Genomic DNA, 22,630 nt, shown 5'->3' on the forward strand with positions numbered 1-22,630 from the left:
TATATGGCAAATTTCACTATATGGTTATAACCTTCAATGTAAATGTTTAGGATTATTTTCTGAGATTAACATATCCTAAGAGTCACCCTATTAAAGTGTACAATTCAGTGTTTTTTAGTATACTTACAAAGTTAAAGTTGTTCAATCATAACCACTCTCTAATTTCGGAACATTTTCACACACCTCCACCCCCACAACCCCCATGACCCAATGTTGGTCATTCCTCAACCCCTCCACCCTTAGGGTCATGATAGCCACTAATCTACTTTTCTATTTCTACAAGATTTACACACTGTGGACATTTCATATAACATATGGCTTTCTGTGTCTGGCTTCTTTCTCTTAAAGTGGCTGCTGTTGAGACTTTTTTTTAAAAAAAAGATTTTACTTATTTGAGAGAGAGAAATCGAGAGAGCACAAGGGGGGTGGAGATGGAGAAGCAGGGAGCCTGATGCAGGGCTGAATCCTAGGGCCTGGGGATCATGATCTGAGCTGAAGGCAGAGACTAAACCGACCGAGTCACGGAGGTGTCCCTATTTTTTTTTTTTTTTTTTTGAGAGCGTGTGTGCGCGCCGGGGGGCGGGGGGTGGTGGTGGTGAGGAAGAGAGCTAATCTTAAGCAGGCTCCATGCCCACTGTGGAGCCTAATATGGGGCTCGATCTCACGACCCTGAGATCAGGACCTGAGAGGAAATCAAGAGTGGACACTTAAGCAACCGAGGCACCTGGGTGCCCCGAGACTATTTTTTAATGCCTAATTATTTTCTTCAGCTGAGATTTTGTTGTTTGTTACAATTATCTCTGTAAGAATTTACTATTCTAGAAATTTCCTTGACGATACGATTCCAATTTCTTAGAACTTTGCCTCATATATTGGCTTTTGAAATCCTCAAAGTCTCCAAATCATCTGTGTTAAGGACTTGATATAGCATTCTATTTAGTAATTCCGGATTTTCACCAGTACTGGGTGCTTCTCTACTTCACTTAAGCTATAAGGCTGTTAACTTTCTGAAGTGAGAACTAGAAATAGGAATAAAAAAATTTTTTTATTAACTCCTTCACTTTTAACAAGGACATTCGTCACTACCACCTAAAGCCAGACCACTTTCTTCAAAGTGACATTAAAAAAAAAAGCCTTTCAAATGTGAATTCTATTAGTTTTTGAATGCCCTGCTCCTAACCCTAAATCTCCTTTCCCTTAGAATTTATAAATAATTCCTCCTTTAAGCACCAAGGAAGAAAGCCACTTAGGATAACTATCTTCATCCCCCAAAAATAAACCCAAAGAAATACAAACAAAACATGTCTAATACACATTAATTAGTAATCACATAAGTTATCCCTTAATATACTTATGACGTAACAATTTACTTTAATCTTGACATCTTCTAAATTCCAAATTATTGTTGCCAGAAGAGATAACAAATCAAGAACTTAAGTCCAATAACTTAATATCTTAGAGTGAATTATTACTGTTCATTGCTAGTTGCCTTTTCTCCCCTTAGTACATTTTTGGAATAAAAAAAGAGCTATAGTAGTTTTAGACTGGTTTTTCTTTTTTTTCATTCATTCATTAGGTTCACATATCTTTTCTTTTCCATAAATCTTTTTCCAATAAAATTATTAACTGATTGATAATAGCTAACATTTATTAAAATCCTTCCATATACCAGATACTGTTAATACAGTTAAACACATTAACTCACTTAATCCTCCCAATAATCCTGCTTGAAACAGGGTACTACTTTTATCCTTGTTTTATAGATGAGATAGCACAGCTGGTATTCAAATCCAGGGAGTCTTGACTCTAAAGCCCACTTTTTTCCCCCTAAAAGATTTTATTTATTTGAAAGGGAGAACGCACGCACAAGCTCTCACGGGGGAGGGGGGACACAGAGGGGGAGAGAAACTCAAGCAGACTCCCCGCGGAGTGCGGAGCCTGACACAGGGCTGGATCCCACAGCCCATAAGGTCATGACCCGCGCTGAAATCACCAGTCCGACACTTAACTCACTGAGCCACCCAGGTGCCCTGAACCCACACTTTTAATTAACTACTTTAGACAGCCTTTCCAGTGGCAGGAGAGACTAAATTATAACAATAATTACCATAAATCACACAGCATATCACTTTTTTTTTTTTAAAGATTTTATTTATTTGACAAGAGACATAGCGAGAGAGGGAACACAAGCAGCGGGAGTGGGAGAGGGAGAAGCAGACTCCCCGCCGAGCAGGGAGCCCGATGCGGGGCTTGATCCCAGGACCCTGGGATCATGACCTGAGCCGAAGGTAGACGCTTAAAAGACGGAGCCACCCAGGCGCCCCGGAATATCACTTTTTTTTTTTTTTTTTTTTAAAGATTTTATTTGACAGAGAGAGAGAGACACAGCGAGAGTGGGAACACAAGCAGGGGGGAGTGGGAGAGGGAGAAGCAGGCTTCCCACTGAGCAGGGAGCCTGATGTGGGGCTCAATCCCAGGACCCTGGGATCATGACCTGAGCCGAAGGCAGATGCTTAATGACTGAGCCACCCAGGCGCCCCGGAATATCACTTCTTATAACCAGAGTACATAAACAGTTCCCATACATCATGATATGTAACTTAATACCCAGATTTAAGAAGGCACTGAAAATACAGCTGTATTTTTATATAATACACTTACTTAAGACACACACATTATAGTTAAATACAATTTAAGATTATATTAGTGAAATCTAGTTTAAATTATATCCCCTCCAAGGGCTTACTTACTTAGCAAGAAGAAATAAATACTATGCAGTGACTTCTTTTAAAGGACAATTATAAAAAACCAAAACTTGAAGGGCAGTGACCCAACAACAAAGCTTTGGGATTAGGAACACACTGGTACCTGTGCACTGGATGTGATGTCTTCACGCTGTTGGTCAGTCATCGTTGCCAAGGTATCAAATGGATCCTTCTCACAAGGATCCAGAAGTCCAGGACTACCTACAAGCAATCAATATATGGAGAAAATGGCATTAGCACTATCCATTTGTAAAAGAAAGAGTTCTTATTTAATTATCAAACAGACAAACATTAAGAACAAAGCAAAACCTACCTTTAAGAATAATCCCTGAAGAAATGCACTCAAAAACTCTTCTCAGTGCATCTCCAGGGCTCTGAGGACTAGAAGCACTACTGATTGCTTTCTCTACTAGTAACTCCATAGCCTAAAAGTAAAAACATAAAAAATGTGTTTAACAGCTTAGAGACCAAAGGAATCACTCATTTTCAAACACCAGAATGACAAATTACTCATGAAGTGGTCATTAAAAATTTTTAAAGACCAAAAACGTTACACAGAACAGATCACAAAATCAGAGTATGAATCACATATAAAAACAATCAAAATGAAATAAAACAAGTAATCAAAACAAAACTCATGAGACAATATGTAAGTTACGTTTTAAAAAGATATTGTAATTTATGTTTAATGAAGAAAAATGTAAAATAGATTAGTAGGGTTTTTTGGTTTTTAGTTTTAATTATTGGTCTTTCCTATTGAAATTCTTTTTTACCCCGAATATTTTATGTATTTATTTGAGAGAGAGCATGCACGAGTGGGAAGAGGGAGAAGCAGACTCCCCGCTGAGCAGGAAGCCCAACTTGGGGCTTGATCCCAGGAACCAGGGATCATGACGCGAGCCAAAGGCAGACACCCAACTAACTGAGCCACTCAGGCACTTCGGTCCTTAAAATTCTTTACATATTTAGGGCTCACATGTTTGTTCTTTAAACCTACAGTTAGAGGTGCCTGGATGGCTCAGTAGGTTAAGCATCTGCCTTTGGCTCAGGGCATGATCTCCGGGTCCTAGGACTAAGCCCCACATCGCATCGGGCTCTCTGCTCAGCAGGGAGTCTGCTTATCCCTTTCACTCTCCTTCTGTGTTCTCTCTCTCTCTCTCAAGTGAATAGATAAAATCTGTAACAAAACAAAACAAAACAAAACAACAACAAAAAAAACCTCCCTACAGTTAGAGCAGGTCAATATCCCAAGTAAAGAAGACTTGTTCTTTCTTTACAAACAACGTATATTATATCTAGATTTTCCACTTAATGCACAAATGAACTTCTATTACCCCTAAGGAAAATATAAATTATGCTTTCACTGCAAAGTACATTTGAGAGACTCAAAATCTAAACCAATCAATAAAAGACAAAAGTAAAAGTATACACTTAGAAAGCAGACATACAGAAGTGTTCTGAACAGTCTCTTATTAGAAAAATTTGCTTTCATTTAGACTTTAAAACTTGAGATATAATTCACATAAGAACCATTCTTTTAAAGTGTACAATTCAGTGGTTTTTAGTATACTTACAAAGTTGTTCAACCATAATCACTATCTAATTCCAGAGTATTTTCACCACCCCCAAAGAAAACTCCACACCCCTAGCAATCATTCCCCATCCTCCCTTTCCTCCAACCCCTGGCAACTACTAAACCACCGTCTATCTCTACAGATTTGCCTATTCTGGACATTTCTTACAAATGGAACTATATAAAACGTGACTTTTTGCATTTGGCTTCCTTCACTCAGCATAATGTTTAAGGTTCACCCAAGTCATAGCCTTTACTGACATTTTAAATATAACATTCAAAGAAACTGAATAGATTGGAACTACAATAAAGTCCTTAAAAGATAATGAAGCTGAAAATCCTTAGTGAGAACCCACTTTTAGTTGTGTGCCTAAGAAGCTTATGGATGCAATCTGAGGTAAAAACCATATCCACCTACTCACCCCAAGGTCATCTCACAGATCTTTTAAATAGGAATAACTCTGAAAAGTTTGGACATGTGGAGATTGCATTTCCAAACAAATTAGGAATAAATTATAATAGAGATGGAAATTTAAAAGACAGTATATATTAACAGCTACAAAAATGATAGCTGAGCAGCATGAGATTGAAAACAAAAATGAAAAAAATGTAAATCACAATGAAAAAAATTAAGATAATTCAGTTTATTCAGTAGAAGAATGCAGGGAGAGGTTCAAGACTTTTATTTATTTTTAAAATTTTTTTCTTTTTCTTTTTTTGCGAGAGAGAGAATGAGAGAGAGCACGAGAGGGAGGAGGGTCAGAGGGAGAAGCAGACTCCCTGCTGAGCAGGGAGCCCGATGTGGGACTCGATCCCGGGACTCCAGGATCATGACCTGAGCCGAAGGCAGTCGCTTAACCAACTGAGCCACCCAGGCGCCCAAGACTTTTATTTATTTAAAGAAGGATTTTCATTTAAAAATTTTTAGTATTTTAAGGAATCAGCTTCAGTTACTCAAATAATTCAATGAATGTATAATGAATATCTCTCTTTTTAGACAAAGTATTATTTTAAGATGTCTAATAGACTGTGAAATCCTTACGGATAAGATCAATGTCATTTATTTTGAGCTCCTGTGCCTAGTGTAATAGCCAACATATTAGAAAACACTTAATATACTTAGGAAACAAAATACTTTTGAAAATAATACTGCTCATAAGAGAAATTAAGGGTAATATTTATCAAAATTATTGATGCTATGCTTAAAATACAAAGCTGAGTCCTAAAATATGCAACTTTCATAAATATAGTTGACCCTTGAATAACATGGGTTTGATCTGTATTGTATGGGTCTACTTACATGTGGATTTTTTTCAATAAATATATCAGAAAAGTTTTTGGACATCTGTGACAATTTGAAAAGACAGATGAACCACATAGCCTTGAAATGTCAAAAGAATTTAAGAAAAAGATAAAACTATAGGAATACAGGATATAGGGGTGGTGCCTGGGTGGCTAAGTTAGTTAAGCATCCAACTTGATTTCGGTTCAGGTCATGATCTCAGGGTTGTGAAATCGAGCCCCATGTTGGGCTCTGCACTAGGTGTGGAGCCTGCTTAAGATTCTCTCTCCCTCTGCCCGACCCTCCCCACTCTTAGGGGAAAAAAAAAATGAATACAGGATTTAATACATATAATATACAAAGTGTATTAACTGACTGTGTTATTGGTAAGGCTTCCAGTAAAGAGCAGGCTATTAGTAGTTAAAATTTTGGGGGGTCAAAAGTTATACACGAATTCTGAACTGTGTGGGGATTGGTGTCTCTAACCCCTCCATTGTTCAAGGGTCAATTGTAACTCAAACTTTTACTAAGTACTTTTAAAGAATGCTAAGAGAAAATAAAGTATTAAATAATCAGCTATAATCTTGATATGTCAAGATATAGGATGTGTTCCAAGTAATTCAAAGCTTTAACAAAATCTGCTTACTAATTGATCTTAAGAAATGAGAACTTACTTATTTATTTATTTTTAAAAAGATTTTATTTGACAGAGCAAGAGAGTACAAGCAGGGGGAGCAGCAGCAGGAGAGGGAGAAGCAGGCTCCGTCCTGAGCCACCCAAGTGCTCTAAAAAATGAGAATTTATGATTTATACTTGCATATAAAGGTAGAAACTAAAAACCAAGAAGGAAATAAACTATTTATGGAAAACCATAAGTCAGTGTATCAACACCCACAATAAAACTAAGTCCACTATCTGCCTTCTGAGATCATTTGCTATGAAGTGAGCAATTTAAAAATACTGATTTTCTACAGAACATAGTTGTTTGCCAAGCAGATGTCTGTAAGTTAGGATAGCAACAAAAGTAGAATGCACGTGGTTTATAAGCTCTGAAATGTATGAAAGTAAAAGAACAACATCAAAGATGAACACAATCGAATCAGACAAACAATATTTAGACTGTTATAAAGGATCTTGGTAGCTTAAGTTATTTAGAGAAAAGCTCTCCATATTATTTGAAATCTAGGATTGTAGTATTTGCTTAAAAACCACTCATGGGTCCCCTGGTGTGAAATTCCAGATTTCCCTGGGTCTTCTGGTAGGAGCCACGATCAACTGTGCTGGTAACATGGGAACCAAAAATCTGTGTATCCCCTATGAAGGGGACCAAGGGATGACTGAACAGACTTCCTGCCGCTGCTGTAGGTGAAATGGTGATGGCTACAGTGAAGAAAGACAAACCAGAGCTCAGAAAGAAGGTACATGGGGCAGTGGTAATTCATTAATGTACGTCACACAGGAGAAAAGAAGGTGTGTATCTCTATTTTGAAGATTATGCAGGGGTCATAATAAACAATAAAGGCAAAATGAAAGGTTCTGCTATCACAGGACCAGCTGCAAAAGGGTGTGCAGGCTTGTGGCCCAGGATTTCATTCAGTGCTGGCAGGATTGCATGATTCTTTGGTGTATTTGTTAAAAAAATAAATAAAAAAAAATTATTTGTGTCCTCCCTACCACCCCACCATTCATGAAGCCTGTTTTTCCTTCTCACCTCTAGTAGTAGTAAAAATGCTTACTATGTGGCAAGCAACATGCTAAGCACTTTAAATGCATGATTTCATTTAATTCTCATAACTGGATGCTATTATACCCTAATTTTAAAGGATGGGGGGTGGGGGCAACAACTTAAACAGGTTGTCCAAGATTATACAGCTAAAACGTAAAAATTAGGCTGGGATTTGAACCCAGGTCTGATTTAAAATCTATTTTTATTTTTTAAAAAACCACAACTGTATTTCAAGAAATATCCCTTATCAATGGGTGATCCAGACTGATAACTAATTGACTTGCATATTAGTTCTTTTTTTTTTTTTTAAGATTTTATTTTTAGGGACACCTGGGTGGCTCAGTTAGGTGTCTGCCTTCGGCTCGGGTCATGATGGAATCGAGCCCCGCACCAGGCTCCCTGCTCAGCAGGAAGCCTGCTTCTCCCTCACCCACTCCCCCTGCTTGTGTTCTGCTCTCACGGTCTCTCTCTCTCTCTCTGTCAAATAAATAAATAAATAAATAAATAAATAAAATCTTAAAAAAAAAAAAAGATTTTATTTTTAAGTAATCTCTATACCCAACGTGGGGCTCAAACTCACTATGTGAGATCAAGAGTCGCGTGCTCCACTGACTGAGCCAGCCAGGCGCCCCACTGACTAAAAATACACCTTAAGAGACTGTGGTAACACAAATACTTTCATTTAGTGGCAGTATAAACAGGTAAAAACCTTTTTTATCATACAACCGACAAATTCAAACATTTACAATAGGGTTATTATACTTAATGAAAGCACAAAAAGAGGCACCTGGGTGGCTCAGTCAGTTAAGCATCTGCCTTTGGCTAGGGTCATGATCCCAGGGTCCTGCGACTGAGCCCTGCATCAGGCTCCCGGCTCAACAGGGAGTCTGCTTCTCCTTCTCCCTCTGCCCCTCCCCCCACTCCTGGCTAACTCGCACGCCCTCTCTCTCCAAAGAATAAATAAATAAACAAATGAATAAACAAATAAATAAAATCTTTAAAAAATTAAAGCACAAAAGATATCTAGCACTAGAAAGTTTGGTTAAATAATAAAAAATAATAGTAATTATCCCCTTCATTATAGCTAATACTGAGCGCTTATTATATACTAAGCATTAACCAATTTAAATCATCACAATCACCTTTTGAGGATAGATATGACTATTATTCCTATTTTACAGATGAAGATGTTTATATTAATAAAATAGGGTTTTATGAATACCATTACAATAAGCAACTGTACACACAAAAACCATTTCTACATTCCAGCTGATATAGGTTAATATTGATGCATGTATGACAGACTTCCATTCCTAAGTCCATGTGTAGGATGTTCTATTTTTATATTTATGCATAGCACCTTATTTCATACTCAAAAATTCTTGGTAAAAACTGTCACATCTTGTGGGAAAAAGATTTTTACAGTTTTTGGTGATTCAGAAGTGCATGAACTTTTTTTTTAAAGATTTTTATTTATTTGACAGAGAGAGACAGCGAGAGAGGGAACACAAGCAGGCAGAGTGAGAGAGGGAGAAGCAGGCTTCCCATGGAGCAGGGAGCCCGATGCGGGGCTCGATCCCAGGACCCTGGGACCATGACCCGAGCCGAAGGCAGATGCTTAACGACTGAGCCACCCAGGCACCCCAGTGCATGAACTTTTAAGTAGATGTTTTTTGTTGGGGGTAACTAAGTGTTGCACATATGTTATTTTTAAGCTAAAGTGAATGAAAGGATACACTTCAAGTATAATTTGTGGATTCTTTTGCAAGCTAAGACAATGGTTAGTTCTTTGCCCTGAACGTCAGTGTCCTATCATTTAAAAACTTCACTGGTTCTGAAAGTGACGGACAGGGGGCACCTGGCTGGGCTCAGTCAGTAGAGCATGAGACTCTTGATCTCAGAATCTTGAGTTCAAGCCCCATGTTGGGTAAAGAGATTACTACCCCCCCCAAAAAAGTGACAGGAACTCTGTTACTACAAGCTACCATCATTAAAATATAAATTACTTATATTCTTAAAAACAAAAACAAAAAAAAGAAATATGTAGGAAGAAATACTGAATCACATATTTCAACAGCTATTTGTGCACAAAGTAGAATTATGGTAGTTCTCTCAGCCTCTTTGAGAACTGTCCGTTTACATTTGACAGATCATTCTTTTTTTAAAAAGCAAGGTAAAATTCATGTAATATAAAATTAAGTACTTTAAAGTGAATAATTCAGTGGCATTTAGTACATTCACTATGTTGTACAACGACCACCTCTTCTCTAATTCAAAACACTGCCATAATTCCAGAATAAAACCCCTTAACCCATTAAGAAGTTTCTTCCATTCCCTCTTTTCCTCAAGTCTCTGGCAACCCACCAATTTGCATTCTGTCTGTATGAATTTATTATGGATATTTCACACAAATGCAATTATATAATGTGACCTTTGTGTTTGGCTTTCTTAATGTAATGTTTTGGAGGTTCGTCTATGTTGTTACAGATCATTCTTTTTTGTAAAATATTCCTTACTCTATACTGTTCAGAAATAAAACATAATAAACATCAAAAAATTAAGTATATACCCTTTGTATATTATAGCAGGTATACCATTCCAAAGGAGGTTTATTTATTTATTTATTTATATTTATTTTTAAAGATTTTATTCATTTATCTGAGACAGAGAGAATGAGAGAGACAGAGAGCACATGAGAGGGGGGAGGGTCAGAGGGAGAAGCAGGCTCCCTGCCGAGCAGGGAGCCCGATGCGGGACTCGATCCAGGGACTCCAGGATCATGACCTGAGCCGAAGGCAGTCGCTTAACCAACTGAGCCACCCAGGCGCCCCCAAAGGAGGTTTAGATACTATGTAGCAATTCTGATGTTACACCAATTTGACAAGAACTCTACCTGTATTTTCTTTACTTCATTACCATGGGTTCAAGACAAAAGAACTAATTTGAGGGCAGGGTACCATTTTCAGTACTCACTGCAGTGGTGAAGGAAAGCCTAAGAGTAGGCACCATTACTTATTTACTCAAAGTAAATAATCTGAATGCTAAATAAACCTGAAAATAATGAAGTTCATAAGAATTTCACATTTCTTTTATGAAAATCAAGAAACTTTACTCTTGGGGCGGCTGGGTGGCTCAGTTGGTTATGCATCTGCCTTTGGCTCAGGTCATGATCCTGGAGTCCCAGGATCGTGCCCTGCATCAGGCTTCCTGCTCAGTGGGGAGTCTGCTTCTCCCTCTCTGCCCCCCCGCCCCCCCCGCTCATTCTCTCTCTCACACAAATAAATAAATGAATAAATAAATAAGTAAATAAAATCTTTAAAACACAAATGTTATCTCTGCGAAAGGTGATAGTATAAAGCTTAATTTCACAATTTCTTGCCCCAACACATAATTAATAAATAGTTACAACACAACCAAGCAAAAATTTAACAGTTTCAACCAAAAACAGAGGAAAAGGTCAGTGAAAGAATTTTTCCAAGGAACTGAGTGCCTTAGGCAACTTTCTCCATGGAGCTCCTAACTTGGGTTCTCTAGAGGGAAGATGGGGGTAGGGCTGGCAGTTGAGTGAAAAAAATCCAAAAAATTTCATCAATTACTTCCCAACTAAGAGAGGTAGATAGAACAAGTCATACTGAAGGCAGCAGCAGAAAAAGAAATTTTCCTAAATGGAAATACCCCTTCTACCATCCCCCTCCAGAGAAAGGAAAAGAATAGAATTCACTATCCTGAAGACTCTTGCAGAAGGGAAGAAGAGAAGAACAAAAGAATCCTAATTATCCACATCTAATTATGTCTAAACAGGCATTTGGCTAATATGTAGGTAAAAGAAAAGTAAAAAAAGATAAGATCTGCCAAAGAAGGAAGTGGTAGGGAAAATGTATTACCAAGGATGACTGTGCATTCTCAACAGAAGTGTCCCAAAGTGGCTTCCCATATTCAAAACACTGTTGGCTCAGGGAAATGGAAGTTGTTCCTAAAAGGGGATGGTGAATAGGGGGAAAAAAAAAGAGAGAGAGAGAGAGCAGATTCTGCATAGGCAAAGGCTCTAGGTGCCCACCCTGGGTTTGAAAACCAAAGCGTGAAGGTGTGCCAATGGGATCTACCTCACAGAGTAGCACAGCACATTCAATCAATACATAATACAGAGCACTGCTTATGTCTGCAACAAGGCTGGATGCAGCAAATCCATACATCTTTTGTTTAATCCTCAATGCAGAGCTCACAGGGGAAGAAAAAGGAGAGCTATTTCAAAAAAGCATGGATGGGGCACCTGGGTGGCTCAGTCGTTAAGCATCTGCCTTCGGCTCAGGTCATGATCCCTGGGGTCCTGGGACTGAGCCCTTCATCAGGCTCTCTGCTCAGCGGGAAGCCTGCTTCTCCCTCTCCCACTCCCCCTGTTTGTGTTCCCTCTCTTGCTGTGTCTCTCTCTGTCAAATAAACAAATAAAATCTTAAAAAAAAAAAAAAAGTAAAAAATAAAAAAATAAAAAAGCATGGATAGGTTCAAAGACAATTCTTGTTTGAATGTCAGAGCACAAAAAGATGATTTTGTAATGGAACTGACAACTAATGAGATGAAAAAACAAAAAGAAACCAGGCATGATATCTATTTGGGTGGAACACACCATGAAAAATAGAGATGAAAAATCAATTCTCTACGGACTTTGAGTGATAATGATGTTTGATCTATGTTCACTGCTTGTAACAAATGTACCTTTCTAGGGAGGAATGCTGATGGAGAGGGTGTGCATGTGTGAGAGTCCGAGATCCAAAAACTGCTCTAAAAAAAATAATGTCTATTTAAAAAATAAATTAAAAAACATGTTCTGGAAGGATCTTAGTTTAAGCTAATAAAGATATAATCAATCTGCTAATATTCTGAGTTATAAGAGAACTTGATGAGCAAAAAACCAATAAATTAAAAACTCAAAGTTGAGATGAAAAGGAAGATTACAGAGCTAACAAAGCACATTGAAATATAAAAACATTATTAGAGAATAAATAAATTATAAATAGCAAAGAAGACTAGGACATAGCTGAAAACGAAGTTACTACCAAAGAGATAATCACAGGAGATACAAGAGGAAAGGAGACAAGATTTAAAACAATTACAGGGGCGCCATGGTGGCACAATCCGTTAAGCGGCCAACTCTTGGTTTTTGCTTAGGTCGTGATATCAGAGTTGTGAGATAAAGCCCCATGTTGGGCTCCAAACTCAGGGGGGAGACTGCTTAAAACTCTTTCCCTCTCCCCCCTCCCCATGCGCACGCTCTCTCTCTCAAATAAATCTTAAAAAAAAAAAAACAGTTACAAAGATAGAAGATATGCAGGACAAAAGCAATCCAACATAAGGATAATGGTGTCCCTAAAATACAGAATCCTATTAATCAGACATAATGGAAGATTGTTTTCTCCCCTAACTGAAAGAAAAATCAAATCTGCAGGACAAAAGGAAAATGATTTGAATAAAATGCTGATATTAAACAACAGATTCCAAGACATATTTGGTTAAAGTTAATGATACACAAAGATAAAGAATTCTTTCAACGGCCTATAAAAAAAAAGTCAGGGCCAAAAAACTAGGCGGAACTTAGACTTACCAATACACAATGCTGGAAGATAGTGAAGTGAAACTAAAAATGGACAGGGGGAAAAACTGTGACCTAACAATGTACTTCTCATTAAAGTAATGGCAATTGGCAGAGCTTCTCAAACATGACAATTTCAAAACACCTTTTGATAAAAATTATCTGATGATAAAATACAAAGGAAATGAAAAGGAAAAGCCCCAGTACAAGACCTAGTGGTTTGCACTGAACCATTTAAATACAGAACATTAAACAGAGAATATGAATACAGAAAGAAGGTAAATAGTTATTTTTAACACTTTTAAGGTTTAAAAAGCATTAAGTGTGCAAATGGCTGTTTTCTAAGTGGAATCAGCAAATATTAAGATAAGAAACAGGTTTAAATATATTAAAAAAAAAAAAAAAAGGAACAAATGAAAGAATTACATAACAAGAAACCCAAAGAAGGATTGGGGAAGGGGAGGAAATATAAGTGAAAATTTTCTCAGCTTTTATGGGTGAGAGTTGACAGATACTATATAAAACTGTTAATAGATGAATGAGAACATCATATAAAACTAGAAGGGCAACAACTAATTGTCACAAGGAAAAAACATTCATACACAAAAAGAACAAGGAAAGAATAAGAATTATGATAAAGCACAGAAGAAAACAAAGGAAACATAAATACACTCATACCAGGCAAATGCTCATGACAAGAAAGCTAGAGTTTCAATATTAATCAATGGACAAGGCTTATTAACTCATGACAGAAAGTGTTAAACAAGGGACCCTTTATAATGGCAAAGGTCCAAATTCACAATGATGACGTAACTGTATTAAGTGCTTACATCCAAAATTACCACTGCAACGAAACAATAAAGCACAAACTATAGGAAACAGAACAGAAATGGAAGAAACATAATAGAAATAGCAGATTTTAATTTACTTTAATCAATCCATGGATGGATGAAGTAGACAAAAAATATGTAAGGAAAAAATACAGAAGATATGAACAAAATGATAAAGCTGAACTAAGAGGTGTATGTGAGAACACCTCTTTAAAGGTGACCATAGGAAAAAAACAAAGTGCCCATAGATCATAGAAACTGTACATATTAAACTACAAAGAGAAACTTTAAATTCCAAAAATTGTAAATAGAATACATTTATCAGATTATAATGCTATAAAAACTAGAAATTATTTACAGAAACAAATGCAACCCGTTTTCAATCACACAGAATCTAAAAATTCCCTCAAGGGGGCACCTGGGTGGCTCAGTCAGTTAAGCGTCTGATTCAGGATTTTAGCTCAGGTCATGATGTCAGCCTCATGGGATAGAACCCTGCACTGAGCTCTGTGCTCATCAAGGAGTCTGCTTCTGATTCTCTCTCTCCCACCATCCCTCCCCCCGTGCACGTGCACTCTCGCTCCAAAATAAATAAATCAATCCTACAAAAAACAAAAAACAAACCAAGAGTGTACTTGTCTTGATGGGCACTGGGGGATGTACGGAAGTGTTAAATCACTATACTATACACCTGAAACTAATATTATACTGCATGTTAATAACTATACTGGAAATAAAGAGTGAATGAAACAAGTATCCAACTCAAGAAGTTTGTTAGAGAACAATAAAATAAACTCAAGGAAAACAGAAAATTAGAGATGAAATTAGGATTAAATAGGAAAATGGTAGATCTGGCAGATAAATCCAAGGAGCTGATTTTTTGGGGAAAGGAAAAAATAATATGAAAAAGTAAGTCACTGCCTAAAGAAGACTAATACTAGGAGCATTTTTAAATGTCAAAATACTGACATTCTGGTGTGTTTTGATTGTTTTTTGAAGCTGAAGGAAGCAGAAAGTAGAAATGATAAATAGTGCCTATATTTTTATACATTAAAAAATTTGAAGTTAGATAATGCTTAACACATTTTTATATTAAAATATATTAAGAATTTAGTGTATTCTGACCACATAAAAATAATGAAACACCCATTTGTCATTTTGCTCCTATACAGCAACTACTACTGCTGGCTAGTCTAATCAATCAAACTAAAAATTAAAAACAAACAAAGTAATAATAAAGATTCTGCAAGTACTTAAAAAACCCTGAGGGGGCAACCTGGGCCGCTCAGTTGGTTAAGCCGCTGGCTCTTGGTTTCGGCTCAGGTCATCTCAGGATCGTGGGATCAAGCCCCGCATTGGGGTGGGGTGGCAGGAGGAGTTTGCTTCAGATTCAGATTCTCCCTCTCTCTGCCCCTCCCCCGGCTCATGTGCACGCACTTTCTAAAATAAATAAATAAATCTTAACACCCCCCCCCCGCCCAAAAACCTAAAAAGAAAAACAACAAAGAACCCCAAACAAAAAAACAAAAACCTCCCAAGACCCCAAGAGCAAAATTCTATCCTATAAAAATGTGAGTATCTAGCTGAATTGGTCAATTTTTCTAGGATAATAGAAGTTGCCAAACTTAAGCAGGAGAGAGAAAAATTAGACTAATCACAACAGAAAAAACTGAGAAAATGCTACCCCCTTTATTAAGAGAGATTGGGAAATAATGTCATCAAATGACAGTAGTAGTTTGATCCTACCAAAAGCGTTTCAGAATTTAAAGAACAAAAGCCTTCAAACTGTTTTTAGAGAGCTAGCGCATTATTGATTCTGAATCTGAAAGAGGACAAAAATAAAACTATAAAACTTTCTTTTATGTCACCAAGAAAATTCCTAAATAGACTATCAGCAAACAGACTATAGTTCATTAGTATTATTCTCATATATGAGAATCACTCCTGGAATGCAAAGATAGCTCAGTATGAGGAAATCTATTTGTATAATGAACAATATTGAACAGGTTGAAAGGAAAAAACTATACATTCAGGACAATAAACCTTGAAAGATTATCTGATAAAGTTCAATTTCTATTCCTGATTCATTTTTTTTAACCTTAAAAAATTTTTTTAAAATGTAAGCTCCACACCCAATTTAAGGCTTGAACTCACAACCCTGAGATCAAGAGTCATATGCTCTACCTACTGAGCCAGCCAGGTGCCCCTCTATTCCTGATTCAAAATTACTTAGCAAACTAGGAAAAGAATGGTAATTCTAACCTGACAAAGAAGTATCTCAAATAAAAGGCTAACCATCATGCTTAGTACACTGTACACCCTAGAAGCTTTTTTTTTTTTTGCCTAGAAGTATTTCCAATACAATTAGGAACATAGAATGCATGTAAAGTATATTATTTTTTATTTCCTATTTATTCTAGAAGTATCAGTTAAATTAGAAAAAAGAAGGCAAAATATCATTTATAGGTATGATTCTAAGATTAGAAAACCCAAGAGAATCATATGAAAAAAATTATTACAAATAAAGGAATGCAGTCAGGTGGTAGGGGTTGCAAAATTAATATCCAAAGTTAACAGCTTCTATATACACAAACAAGAACCAGAAAATAGATGTGAAGGAGGGGGGAAAAACCTCTAAAAGATAAAATACCTAGGTACAAACAACCAAAACCAAAACTTAACATGCACAGAACATACTCAAATCTAAGCAGGTACATAAAATTAACTTCAGTAAACAGGATGTCACATACTCTCGGCTAAGAAGAGTCAGTATAAAAGTGATGATAATTTTCCAAATGAATCTATTAATTCAATGCAGTACTACCTAAAAAAACATCATAAGAACTTTGGAGAAACTGAACAAAGTTGTAGTCAAGTTCATTTGGAAAAACAAACATAAGAAAAGCCAAAAAAGGGGCGCCTGGGTGGCTCAGTCATTAAACATCTCCTGGGATCGGGCCCCGCATGGGGCTCCCAGCTAAGCAGGAAGCCTGCTTCTCCCTCTCCCACTCCCCCTGCTTGTGTTCCCTCTCTCGCTGTGTCTCTCTTTGTCAAATAGATAAATAAAATCTTAAAAAAAAAAAAAAAAAGAAAAAAAAGAAAAGCCAAAAAAATTCTTCTGTGTAAGATGGTGTTTAAAAGGGGCAAAGAACAAGGAGGCAAGAATGTGATGATGAGGACAATCAGAATTTTAAAATTCTGAAGCTTCAGTCATAAAGAGTTTAGTACTACAGAAGAAAACAGACTGAGCAATCACAGACAACTGCCGAGATGGACCCACAAAAAAGGAACTTTGGTCTAGGACAGGGTTTTTCGACCTCAGTGCTATTTTTTTTTCTTTAAAGATTTTATTTATTTATTTGACAGAAAGAGACACAGCAAGAGAGGGAACACAAGCAGGGGGAGTGGGAGAGGGAGAAGCAGGCTTCCCGCTGAGCAGGGAGCCCGATGTGGGGCTCGATCCCAGGACCCTGGGATCATGACCTGAGCCGAAGGCAGATGCTTAACGACTGAGCCACCCAGGTGCCCCCTCAGTGCTATTGATAACCAGTTTTGATAACCAAAAATGTCTCCAGACATTGCCAAATGTCTCCTGAGGGACAAAACTGCCCCTGTTTGAGAACCACAGGTTTATGATAATGGTGGTATTTCAAACTGGAGGTTGGGAGAACAGATATCATTGTTAAATAAATTATTCAATGGTACTAGAATAATTGGCAATTGGTCTGAAAAAACATTTAGGTAAATCCATTTATGATTTAAAAATTTTTTTTAAATTTAAAATTATTTTTAATTATACAAATAATGTATATATATTTTGTCCTGGTAAAAACTAAACATTACAGATCTCTATCATAATCATCCCTTTCTCCTACTCCTCAGAGACAACCTATTATATATATATTTTTTTTGACAATCCCCATTATAAGTTGGAATACATTCTTCTCAAAGCTTTTGTTATGTATTAAATATAGATATATATGCACTTGTAGAAAAAGAAATTTGATGGGGAAAAAAACCTTTAGAAGAAAGCATGTGTGAACTAATTTATAATCTAAAATACAAGAGAATTTTTATGAGTAGAATACAAAACACAGAAGTCATCAAAGATTAATGGATTAAAATTTACAAAAATTTAAAAAATCTGATATAGTAAAAATGATAATATAGCTAAAAAGCAGATGAAAAGCTGGAGGGGCGCCTGGGTGGCTCAGGTGGTTAAGCGACTGCCTTTGGCTCAGGTCATGATCCCAGGGTCTGGGATCGAGCCCAATATCGGGCTCCCTGCTCGGCGGGAAGCCTGCTTCTCCCTCTCCAAACCCCCTGCTTGTGTACCCTCTCTGTCAGTTAAATAAATAAATAAAATCTTAAAAAAAAAAAGCAGATAAAATCTGGAAAACATCATTTTTGTTACAGATAAGGACTAATTTCTTATAATAAAAAGATTTAATATAATTAAGAAAATGTTGAGTAACAAAGGAACTGCTGGGTAAGAGAAAAATAATTCTAAATGCCAGCAATCACTCAAATAAAGATATTTAAGTAAGAAACGGGACACCATTTTATATTTATTATATATGTGATGATATCCCAGAGTTAGTGAGGGTGTGAAAGAAATGATCAATCTGTGGCGCCTGGGTGGCTCAGTTGTTAAGCATCTGCCTTCGGCTCAGGTCATGGTCCCAGGGTCCTGGGATTGAGCCCCGTGTCGGGCTCCCTGTTCAGCGGGAAGCCTGCTTCTCCCTCTCCCACTCCCCCTGCTTGTGTTCCCTCTCTTGCTGTTGCTGTCAAATAAATAAAATCTTAAAAAAAAAAGAACTGATCAATCCAACAGTTTTTGGATGTTTTCAAAGATTCAACTTTCTGATAAAGACTTGGCACATGTTCTTTGATCTTGGAATTCTGGCTCTAGCAATTTATTACATGAATTATAATACAAAAGCTTGACAATAGTATAATGAAGACTTAATGGCAAAACACTGCAAAAAACCAAAATGTCCATCAAATGGATACTAGTTAAATAAAGTATGGCATGTCCACACAAAGGGCATACCATGTAGTTAATGCAAAGAATAAGGTGGATTTGACTATGCCCTTCTCAAAGAGCTCTAAGATATATATATATATATATTTTTAAAGGTTTTATTTATTTATTCAAAAGAGAGAGAGAGCGAGAGCAGGAACATAAGCAGGGGGAGTGGGAGAGGGAGAAGCAGGCCTCCTGCCGAGCAGGAAGCCCGATGCAGGGCTTGATCCCAGGACTCTGGGATCATGACCTGAGCCTAAGGCAGACGCCCAATCATCTGAGCCACCCAGGCGCCCCCAAGATGTATTTTGTTAAGAAAATGCAAATAATGTAAATAGCACGAACACCCCTGTGTTTAGAAAAAATTAAAGAACTAAAGTAACCTGGCTATTCATTTCTCACTAACCCAAGTCTGAAATCAATAGGTTCAATTATATTTTTGAATAAACCCCTCCTCTATCTGAATTCTTGCTATTCAGGAACCAAAAGGGCTCAAACATCAAGGGGATACGAGTACATATATAAAAATAAGAATATATATGATGTTTATACATGAGCTTTTTTCCTGGAAGTAATCACAACAAACTGTTAAAGATAATTTGCCATTAAATAATGAGAAGACTTTCACTTTTTGGTGCCTTTCTGCATTATCTGAATTTCCTAACTTCACACATTTCTTTTTCTTCTTCACATTTTATTTCACAATCTCTATTTCTGAATTTTTTTTTTTTTTAAAGATTTTATTATTTATATGAGAGAGAGAGCACATGAGAGGGGGGAGGGTCAGAGGGAGAAGTAGACTCCCTGCTGAGCAGGGAGCCTGATGCGGGACTCAATCCTGGGACTCCAGGGTTATGACCTGAGCCGAAAGCAGTCACTTAACCAAATGAGCCACCCAGGTGCCCCTCTATTTCTGAATTCTTAAATTTTTAAACTTTTACACATTTTTTAAAAAAAGATTTTATTTGAGAGAGAGCATGCACGTGCACATGCACAAGCTGGGGGAGGGGCAGAGGGACAAGCACACTCCTTGCTTAGCTGGGAGCTCAATGCAGGACTCCTTCCCAGGATCCTGAGATCACAACATGAGCCCAAATCAGACGTTTAACTGACTGAGCCACCCAGGTGCCCCTACATATTATTAAAAAAAAAAAAAAAAACCTGTCAAGAGAACTCTGCATAAGGAGATTAATAGCTTATTTTTAGAATTTGTACCTTGATGCAAGTAAAAGCCAACTAACAATTGTTGTTATCTTAAAAAATAAACATGAGAAGAGCAAAAAAAAAAAAAAAAAGGACAACACAAAAAGAAACATCAAGTGCAATTCTTTAAATAGTAGTATCATAGAAAAATTTTCACTCTATGACCCCCGGGATTTCTCACTAGAAGAGAAAAGAAACTACATTTAGGAAATGAAAAAAAGCTGACAATTAAATGTAAGAGGAGATTATAAAAAACTGCAGAAGTATTTCCTCAATATTTATTTTTCACACCATAAAGTTACATACTACTCACCCAGCTCGGAAAATCAGACCACGTTGGAACTCGTTGACAGAGGTCCCGGAGAATACGTATGATAATCACACAGGACTGCAGACCATTAGCTCTAGCCTTGAGAGCAACACAAAAACCCAGGTGAATTAATCTTAGAAATATTGAAAATATCCCTTGATGAAAAAAAGTTAAAATACCACTGTTCAATGGAAGCTCAGATAAAAATAAAACAAAAATAACCACACTTAAAATTGGATTCAATGAGCTGCCATTTACAGCAGTATTTTATGCCAGGGTTAGTATTTAAAAGCTGGTATTTTAGGTCAAAGTAAACAGATTATACAAGAATAATATTTCTTGATCCCCTGTGAACCTTGACCTGTGTTCATTTAAAACAGTAAACTTAAAAAAAAAAAAAATCTGCCTACATTAGAAACAAAAGAAAAAGTAAAGAGCTAAAAAGTTTGTCTAGGGACTGAAAGGTTAAGGAAATCTGTTTGGTTTCCCTTCTGTGTCTTTGCATGACTGCAAAGTCACTAAACCAAACAGCTGCTTCCTCACCTTTCACTCCCTACACTTATTAACTTAGAGAAAGAGGGGGAAAAAATCTTAAAACTATACACAAAGCTTTAAACACATATTCCATTATTTAAAGCAAAAGTTAATCTGCAGCCTTATGGAATATAATATATATACACAAACATGTGATGTTCCTAAACAAGTAAACTTTAAATATAGCCACTAAAAATAAAAATAAAAAACCCCAAACTACAAAACACCCCCAAACCTAGGGTTATTGTCAAATTAATAGTAACTGCAATATGCAGATCTTCATACCCAGCTTTCTATGTTAACATATTTTCTGAGATTTAATTTAAAGTAATATTGCTTGGGCAATCTTTTGAAATGTTTAAACACAGTTAAACATGTTGTACTGAACTACTCTCTCATAAGGCTACAAGAAAAAAGTAAAATGATGTTCCGAACCTGGAACCACTTAGCGTGGCGTAGAGCAGCCAGAGCGTCAAGGCATTTTTGCCTGTCCAAGACGTCCGGTGGGTCTTTCACCATACCCGAGGTTACATCTAAAATGGATTGAATTGGCAAAATGCAGTGAGGAATGGGTGTTTGACCAGGTGAGCAAGACACTTCCTTAAAGTAGCATCAGTGTCACATGAGCCATTTGAGAGTTTACCAGCACTTTAACGTACCCAGAGTTATTTTCAGCAAATTTATATAATCCAATGTAAAAATCAAAAGGAGAATTTAAACTCTTAAGAAATATAGTAAGTGATTTCTGCAAATAATCAGCCCTACCCACCAAAATAAAATCCAAAGGAAGGATTACTGGACACAGCGCACCAGCACAAAGACAAGACAAGAGGGAACACAAAAATCCACCTTAATAAATGAGAGTTCATGATAAACTATTAAGTTTGTTCAGTATTCTAAATGGTCAGAGGTTATTCTGGGGCTCATATAGCAAAGAACTAGTAATAAATATGGAATGATCAATATAGTAATAATCATGGAAAAAAACAAAGAGCCTAAAAGAGGCATTTCTAAGAGGTCAATGTTTTTCTCTTCTACCAGGAAATTTTAGCTTTAAGGGAATATGAAATGCTCTTTTAAAAAGTTCCCATGGGGCGCTGGGTGGTTCAGTCATTAAGCGTCTGCCTTCGGCTCAGGTCATGATCCCAGGGTCCTGGATAGAGCCCTACATCGGGCTCCCTGCTCCGCGGGAAGCCTGCTTCTCCCTCTCCCACTCCCCCTGCTTGTGTTCCCTCTCTCGCTGTGTGTCCCCTCTTTCGCTGCGTGTCTGTCAAATAAATAAAATCTTAAAAAAAAAAATATTCCAAAGGATAATTGGAGAGAAATAATGGGTATAGTGGAAAAGGGCAATAGGAACTAGCATGGTTAAATAGGATAAGTATAGAAAAAGAAGAGATGCAGTAAGAACTCTTTGATGATAAAGAGTATGTATGGTCTAAAATTGTAACAATGGATTTTAAATCAGACTATTGTATTAAAACATAAAGGAGCTATCTAAAAAACTTGAGAAAGTCTGAACCTAAACTAGGACAAGAAGTTAATTTTACATTCATGATAGACGGCCAGCTATATGTTCATCTGAACATATCTGTAAAGTGTGTATAAAATAACAGCATATTTACTAATCAAACTATTCAAAATAGCAACTAAATAAATCTAATTTATAGCTCTTAATGATTTTAATAGTAGAAATATTTTCTAAATACAGCATAATTACACACTAGGTGAGTAATCTATTGAATTTAAGTCTTCTGGCAAAAGTGTACCAAAATTATGGGGTATTTAAGATATAAT

At 36.8% G+C, this 22,630-nt stretch overlaps 1 protein-coding gene and 1 pseudogene across 3 annotated transcripts in view; one reads left to right on the forward strand and one right to left on the reverse strand.

Annotated features, from left to right (window-relative positions):
• ZFR (zinc finger RNA binding protein) overlaps positions 1–22,630 on the reverse strand; it is an 81,444-nt gene that overhangs the window by 2,347 nt on the left and 56,467 nt on the right. For 2 of the 3 annotated variants that reach the window (XM_034998851.1, XM_034998850.1), the window contains 4 exons: positions 21,272–21,369; positions 20,306–20,401; positions 3,079–3,190; positions 2,869–2,966 (listed from right to left, as the gene is read on the reverse strand). In XM_034998851.1, coding sequence (XP_034854742.1) covers positions 2,869–2,966; positions 3,079–3,190; positions 20,306–20,401; positions 21,272–21,369 — 404 coding nt within the window. Of the gene's footprint in view, positions 1–2,868; positions 2,967–3,078; positions 3,191–20,305; positions 20,402–21,271; positions 21,370–22,630 lie in introns of those variants that run through there. The other variant, XR_004678031.1, reaches the window with a different exon arrangement.
• On the forward strand, positions 4,664–7,236 carry LOC118006285 (annotated as a pseudogene).

The sequence above is a fragment of the Mirounga leonina genome, unplaced genomic scaffold, assembly GCF_011800145.1.
Source record: "Mirounga leonina isolate KUSES-001 unplaced genomic scaffold, KU_Mleo_1.0 Mir_95, whole genome shotgun sequence".
NCBI lineage: Eukaryota > Metazoa > Chordata > Mammalia > Carnivora > Phocidae > Mirounga > Mirounga leonina.